Genomic DNA, 8,661 nt, shown 5'->3' on the forward strand with positions numbered 1-8,661 from the left:
AAAACAGACATACAGACCAATGGAATAAATCCATAATCTTTTTTTAAACTTATCAATTTTCATTTTTGTTGAGATGGTCATAAGTATTATCCTTGGAAGTAATCACTTCATTCGTATGGGAAAGTATGTATCCATAAATTATTTTACATAAAGATGACCTATGCATCATCCCTTGACAGTCTTTAGAAGAAAAAAAAAAAAACTGCATAGAATTGGTCAAGAGATATACTACCAAAAATAAATATCGAGTAAAGGATAATTAATGGTCCTGTGAAACCTATATTAGAATCATCCAACAAGCCTTTCTACGAAGATGGCGCCGAAAGCAAAGAAGGAAGCCCCTACCCCTCCCAAAGCTGAAGCCAAAGCCAAAGCTTTGAAGGCCAAGAAAGCAGTGCTGAAAGGCGTCCACAGTCATAAGAAAAAGAAGATCCGCACGTCACCTACCTTCCTTCTGCCCAAGACACTGCGGCTCCGAAGACAGCCCAAGTATCCTCGCAAGAGCGCCCCCAGGAGAAACAAGCTTGACCACTATGCCATCATCAAGTTCCCCCTGACCACGGAGTCGGCCATGAAGAAGATAGAAGACAATAACACACTTGTTTTCATTGTGGATGTCAAGGCCAATAAGCACCAGATAAAACAGGCTGTAAAGAAACTCTATGACATTGATGTGACTAAGGTCAACACCCTGATCAGACCTGATGGAGAGAAGAAGGCATATGTTCGATTGGCTCCTGACTACGATGCCTTGGATGTTGCCAACAAAATTGGGATCATCTAGACTGAGTCCAGCTGCCTAATTCTAAATATAACTTCTCACTGTAAAAAAAAAAAAAAAATCATCCAACAAGCAAATGCAAAAAATAATAAAAATAAAAATAAAAAAATAACCTTGAGAATATATATATATAGATATATATATATCTTATATATATATTCTTATATATATATATATTCTTATATTCTTATATATATATATATTCTTATATATATATATAAAAGATATATATATATATCTTATATATATATTCTTTTATATATATATATATAAGAATATATATATATATATACATATATATATATATTCTTCAAGTTTGGGAGCTACTCTCTGCACTAATCCAGCTTTATAGTTATAGTCTCTAATCTGAGACCATCTTCCCAGATAATGCTTTGATTCCATCTCCATGCTGGCTGTCAAGCTCAAACAAGTTGCTATTGCTACTATAATTCCATCCTGAACTCCCTGGTCAAATGATCTCATCAGTGCCTGCTGGGACCTGATGTCTCCAGGGCTCTAGCCCACTAGGGGAAGATAGAAACAGAATGGAGTTATAGGTTGACCTGCCAGCATCCATGCCCAGCGGAGGAGCCAGAATTACAGAAATCCCATATTCTACATCCCAAAAGAATTTTAGTCTATACTCCCAGTGAGGTAAATAGTAGGGGAAGATGACAAGAAGGCTCTGAACCCCAAATCCATCACTAATAAAATGACCTATATAAAATATCCACTCTCTAACTCCCTCCATATATAAACATATTTAAGTGGCAAAAAGGACTTGAAGATGTGATTGAATAAAGGATTTGAAATAGAAAGGAAAAGAGGATGAAACATAACCAGAAATTTGCTGGTAAATGTTTAGACAGAAGGATGAATTGGTGTCAGAAGAGATGTGATAAATGAAAGCAAAGATCAAAGTAATATAATCTCTAGTTTAGAAAACATAAAACAGATTGTCCAATTTACATCAATCTGCATATACAAAAATCAAAATATGTAGGTCACCAAAAGGACTGGAGAAGGCAAGCACTTGATTGCTTCAAGAAAGAACTAAATCTTAGGTGTTGAAAAGTATGGTGATTACCAGAAGGAAAAGAGATGTGTGAGTGGATGGAATGGGCAGAGATTGTGGAGATGATGTAAAGTTACACACTTATAATCTTTATAGTATTATGAACCAATGGTAAATCAATGAAGAGACAAAAGTAAAGAGCACAGAGCTACCAGTACCATTTTAGACCCATCCAAACTCAGCATCTTTAGAACTGTAAGAAAATGCACATATTATCTGAGACAAGTTTGTACTAACTTACTATAGCATTTATAAGAGACTAATACAAATACCTGTATCTAGTCCACTACCAAATTGTCCACTCCCCCAATTTTACTGTAATGTATAATCCTTTGCTGCACCCAAGTAATTAAAGCTACAATTGTTTGAATACAATGATATCCCTATTTTAGTCAGTTAACTTTATTAAAAGTGATGGTAACAAAAGATTCATAGAGAGACAGTCTAGACATTATAGAACTTTTAGATAATAATGTACCTAGTTTACCTTTGTTAATAATATCTGACCCCATAATCAATCTGTCTTTTTAAATATTTCCTTGAGCTTTTCAACCTTAGGTTTATTTTTGTTCTTAAATTTAAGTCTGATCAGATCATGGTTTCTTCATGAACTATACTTTTAACACCTTTTTTTTTTTTTTTCCTCCAGGGTCATTGCTGGGCTCTGTGCCTGCACCATGAATCCACCACTCCTGGAGGCCATTTTTTCCCCCTTTTGTTGTAGCCTCGTTGTGGTTATTATTATTGCCATTTTTGATGTTGTTCATTGTTGGATAGGACAGAGAGAAATGGAGAGAGGAGGGGAAGACAGAGAAGGGGAGAGAAAGATAGACATCTGTAGACCTGCTTCACAACCTGTGAAGCGACTCCCCTGCAGGTGGGGAACGGGGGGGGGGGGGCTCGAAACCGGATCCTTACGCCACATGCACTTAAACCACTGCACTGACCCCTTTAACACCATTTCTTATTATCTTTCTAGTAGTTGCAGTGATACACATCTATTTAAAAGAAAAGCTGTTTGGGATAAATATTTAAGACACTGCTTTAAACATCTTGGTCTTTTCATAACTTGGTTGAAGTAAGATTTATAAGATGAATCACAAAGAATGCATACTACAAAACAGATAAAAAATAGATTATTTTCAGCAAGTTGTTTAATGTCTTTTATTAGAGACTCCTTTAAGACAATTAAAAAGCAAGTAAAAAGCTGAAAGAATGTATAATTCCCACATCTGACATAGGACCATTACTTCAAATACATAACTAACTCTTAGAACTCAACAACTAAATGTAAAGTGATAACAAACATTTGAGCAGACTCACATCATTACAAGTTGCACAGAGTAGTCATTGATGTGCACAAAAAAAGGAATGCTAAGCACTATTGTTACCAGTGATATGTAAATTAAACTTACAGCTCTGCCCTACATAAACCCACTAGAATGTCTAAAATTAAGATAAGTGCAGATACAGAACACTAATACTGTACCTACAGAAGTTTCTACACATTGTTGAATATAATTTAAAATTGCCCTAAAGGGCTGGGCAGTGGAACATCTGGTAAACTGCACATGTTACAATGTGCAAGGACCCTGCACATTCAACTCTACAGTTCCCACCTGCAGAGGAAAAACTTTATGAATGGTGAAGCAATGATGTAGATGTCTATCTCTCTCCCTATTTCCCCCTTCTTCAATTTCTATCTTTATCCAAAATAAATAAATTAAATTAATTGTCCAAGTACTTTAGAAAACATGCATATATCCCAAGTTTGAATTTCTGCACTGCATGGTAGTACTGCTAGACAATCTTACATTTAAAGTATTTTTCTTTTTTCTCTATCCCTCTATTTCTAAACTAAATACCATTGACTTAATACAAGTTTATAAGTCTATAGGATTAGAGGGTTATATTTCCATACCATATCCACAATCAAAATTCTGTGCCTTTCTAATGATAAACAATATCTCTCACAAAGTTTTAGAGACAATTTGACTCTTTTATTTTATGTTTTGCAAGTTCATTCTTCATATGAGTAAAATCATCCTGTAGTTTTCTGTCTTTAACTGCCTTACTTCATGAAATATAATCACTGCCTGAGATACTGCATATGTGCAAGGATATGAATCATAAAAACATGATGATTTATCTGTAGTTAATGTATATTTCTGTGGTACAAAGAAATTCCTCTCCTATGTATTTACAAAAAAAGGATACATACTCAGTCTTATACATGAAAATTCATTATAGAGGTATTCACTATTGATATACTAGAAAACATGAAAAGGTCTCTAAAACATATGAAATAAGTCAACTATCAGAGTGCAACTCTAGATTCTGTTCATACAACACTCTGGAAGTGATCTATCAAAATTTTAGTAGCAGAGAAATCTTCAGTGGTTACCCACTAGATGGATATTTAGTGGATCTATTGCTTATTTGCCCAAGTTCAAAAGGCAATGATAAATGTTTGTAAAAATATTTTGCCCGAGGGGCCAAGCTGTGGGGCACCTGGTTAAGTACACACATAAGGTACCCACCTGCAGAGGAAAAGCTTCACAAGCAGTGAAACAGGGATACAGGGATGCAGTTCTCTCTCTCTCTCTTTCTCTCTCTCTCTCTCTCTCCCCTTCTCTATCACCCCCTTTCCTCTTGATTTCTGGCTGTCTCTAACCAATAAATAAAGATAATTAAAAAAATAAAAATAGAAAATTAAATTTAAAATATTTTGCCCTTAGATTGTGAATAAAAGTGATAAGGAGTTTTCTTACAATTCTATTTTTCTTATATTATGAGATAAGAACTCAAATAATCTGTATTTATAACTGTAAATACTACTCTGTATGCCCCAGATTACTCTTCCATCCTGAAAGACAAATATAGCGAGTTTATAAGTTTCTTGATACACATGTGAACAAAGGCTCTTTTTATTGATTCAATTATGAATGACAAGCACATTAGATAAGAGGAGAATAGTTCCCACCACTAGAGTTCTGCGTCCCATTCCTTCCATTGGAAGCTTTGCTATTCTTTATCCCTCTGGGAGTATGGCTCAAAAATTTTTATGGAATGCAGAAGGTGGAAGGTCTAGCTTCTGTAATTACTCCTCCACAAGACATGGGTATTGACATTTTGATCCATACTCCCAGCCTGTTTCTGTCTTTCCCTGATGGGTCAGGGCTCTGGAGACATGGGTTTCTAGGACACATTGGCTAGGTCATTTGCCCAGGGAAGTCATGTTGGCTTCATGGTAGCATCTGCAACTTGGTGGCTAAAAAGATTAAGATATAAATCAGAACAATCTGCACAATAATGAGGAACCTAAAGGTAAGAAAAACGCAGATGTCATTTGGGTTCTCCATTTTGGGAAAAGTTAGGAAGCCTATTTTAGGTATATTCCAAGAGGCCCATGACTTTACTAATTCTTGCTTAAGCTTGACAGTTAACATGCAGGTGGGCTAAAGGTATTGTCAGAGGAAATGGTGTCAGAGTTGGAAATAGGACCAGAAGCTGTATCAGGGAAGAGAGTAACTCCCAAATATGGGGAAAGTACATAAACACTATTAACAGTAAACACTATCAATCTGACCTGGTGCCCATATTCAGTACTAGAGCCTGTGTAACCTCTGCATCCCTGTAGGTCTGAGCTCATGTTCCATTGTTGTTGGTCTGCTTCTAAATTCTGCTTCTAAGACCACTTCTGTTTCATTGGTTTAATCCCCCCTGCTTAACACTATATTCTATTTACATAACCACTGTTAACTAAGCACCGCCCTGCCTCCAGGGCATTGGTTTAATCCTCACTGTTTTGCACACTTTTTCCTTCTCCTCACCCCCTATCCTACATACATCCTCTTCGGACCTGACACTTCTGCCTCAGGATATATAAGGACAGGATTGTGATTAGAGATAGTTTAGATTGTGCTGTGTTCCATATGAATAAAGATTGAACTGCGTACCACTCAGCCATGAGTTCCTGGTCATCTCTCTCTCCCACCCGTGAAGCTAGCCTGGCACATTGTCACAGCAGGGAACATTCTATATTGCACTCATTGCAGGACCAGTCTTCCTCAAGTAGCAAAGTATGTTGACCCAGTGTCCCTTTGGAAAGTGAGGCAGTCCCTGCCATTGTTGTTTCACATTGAGGGCAGGGTCCTGGAGAGGCTCACAAGTGGGTCCACAATGCTGTTGCTGATGAAGATGACCAGCAATGGTGGAGAAAGTAATCTGGTTAGAGGTCTAGGTCCATCATATCTATGTGGGAATTCCAGGATTCCCTGAGTAGGGCCCCAGATTAACGGTGGCCTGGTAATGACCAAGCAAGCCATCACAGAAGTGTGCCAGTCTCTTCTCCTTATCTAGATTTTGTAATCCTTACTTTACCCGACATGGTTAGTCTTAGAGTAATTGAGGGGAATGAAATAGGAAGTAGGTGAGGAATTCATCTAGGTCTGTGTAGAAACTATTTGATGAAGTACTTTATGGTGTCTTTTTTTTAGGTCTTTCTACTTGCTTGCTGTACTTAAGTCACTGTAGACTACAATGCATTTTTACTTTAAGGTATATGTTTTCCCATAACTTATTGATAAATGTGCACATGCATCCTTACTCATAGGCCCAAGTTTATATGTAGGTTCTGTGACCTTGTTAGGAAGTGTGCCACCCAAAGTAGAATTAATTACCTAGTTTATAGTAGTCCTATAAGCTAGGAAAAGTCTCACCAGAGTAATGGAGATGAAGGGTTGGCATTCCAGGCCTTGTGTCTCTGGACACTGTCCAAAGTGATTCACATTGGTTTGGCTGAGATCAGTAGATGCAGTATCAAATGGTATGGACTGAAAGAAGCATGAAGGAAAACGACCCAAGCTCCAGATGTTCCAGGACTGGGAGAAATATGGCTTTTTTTTTTTTAGAGAGACATATTTTACATTTTGTGGGTATGTGCATATTGTATTACATATACACATTATATATCCTCTAAAATATCAAATAAGTAATATATGCATATACATAGACACATATTATCAGAAAAATAATGAAGCATTTTTTGCATAGAAAGACAGAAAATATTCTGGGCTAGGGACAGAAAAATGATTACACACAGAGCCTGAGGCTCTGAGGTTCAATATCCAGTACCACCATAAGCCACTGCTTTGGTTTCTCTCTATATCTCCCTTTCTCTCTCCCTCTCTCTCTCTCTCATTAAAGTAAATAAATTATTTTTACAGAGAAAAAAGCTATCACTTTTATGAAAACCCAATATTTCACACACAGACATATGTGTATATGTATACATATATACACAACAAATGTAGACATACACTATCAGACATAACATATCAGATTAACATAAAAGTACAACTATATTTTTCACAAGCCATATGATCTTTTATTGCCAATGATTCTAATGGTGATATAAGATTTTTAATTTATGTGGCATTTTCTACCTAATTATTACCTCATGGACTCCCAACAGCAACATCCAAAATATATGAAATATTTTAATATTCTCTTCTGGTTAGAAATATGGCTTTCATAGAGAATAGGGAAAGTTCCTGCTATCTTAGAGTTTAAGAAGGCAATAGATAGCTATTGTTATAGCCAAGTTATTTGGAAATTTGGTTAACTTTAAAAATCCCATGGTTAGGATTTACTGTATCATATAAGACTTTACCATGCCATTTAAAGCTATTTACAAATAACTGCATCTTATATACTGACCTGACCAGTTGCTTGTGGTTTCCCTGCTCTAACCCCTGTGGAGAGCAGTCTAGAGAAACTTCACAAGGCTAGAAATGAACCTTCTTTATGACCCAGTAATTATGGACTCAATTGAACCCATCCAAAAAGATATGTGTATATCTATGTTCATAGCAGCCCAATTCATAATAGTCAAAACCTGGGAATAACCCAGGCATGCAACAAGAGATGAATGACTGAGAAAGTTGTGGTATATATACACAATGAAATACTACTCTGCTATTAAGAATAATGAACCTACCTTCTCCAACCCATCCTGGATGGAGCTAGAAGGAATTATGATAAGTGAAATAAGTCAGAAAGAGTAAACCAGTAAGACAAGTATGAGATGACCCCATTCATTAACAAAAGTTTAGAAAGAACAGAAAGGGAGATACAAAGCAGAAATTGACTTAAGTTTTGAATATTGCACCAAAGTAAAAAGCTCTAAGTGGAGCTTCATGGGGGGGAGGGGGTAGGGACACAAACGTTTAATGGTATGGATATACACTCCTATTAAGTTATAATCTTATAAATCACTCATCAATATGAGAAGGGAAAAATAGATTGAATGCCTCAAACTTATTGCTGCACAGACCCCGGTTCTGAGTATATATTCCTTCAATCTAAGCACTTAAGATTCCAAATTGGTAACCTGATTGAATTTCAACAGTGGGTTTAAATTGTTAATAAATTTCTAATAATGACTTTTTCTTTGAGATAGTAAATCACTCATAATCTTAGACCAGGGAGACCAGAAGCAACTGGCTTTTTCTTTAATTTTGAGATCTGCATGTAGTATCTATGTGGTTGTGTCCTTTTCTTCTTTAATAATGAGAGGGTCTAAAATTTGTGGTGTAAACTGAAATTAAAAATTCCTTATTAGTTTTCACAGAGTTCACTTGTAGAAAATACATAGTTTAATTAAGATTATATTAAATAAGACTGTGTTCTCAACACAATTCCATATTAAGCATAGAAACATGGGGATCTATAGTTTAATTAAGATTATATTAAATAGGGAGTCGGGCTGTAGCACAGCGGGGTAAGAGCAGGTGGCGCAAAG

At 36.2% G+C, this 8,661-nt stretch overlaps 1 protein-coding gene across 1 annotated transcript; it reads left to right on the forward strand.

Moving 5' to 3' along the window:
* Positions 1-295: 295 nt before the first annotated feature.
* Positions 296-846, forward strand: LOC103118029 (large ribosomal subunit protein uL23-like). Its single transcript, XM_060187996.1, has one exon. It carries the CDS (start codon positions 314-316, stop codon positions 782-784), a length of 471 nt encoding a protein of 156 aa, XP_060043979.1. The 5' UTR covers positions 296-313; the 3' UTR covers positions 785-846.
* Positions 847-8,661: the final 7,815 nt, after the last annotated feature.

This window comes from Erinaceus europaeus, chromosome 3, assembly GCF_950295315.1.
Source record: "Erinaceus europaeus chromosome 3, mEriEur2.1, whole genome shotgun sequence".
Lineage (NCBI taxonomy): Eukaryota > Metazoa > Chordata > Mammalia > Eulipotyphla > Erinaceidae > Erinaceus > Erinaceus europaeus.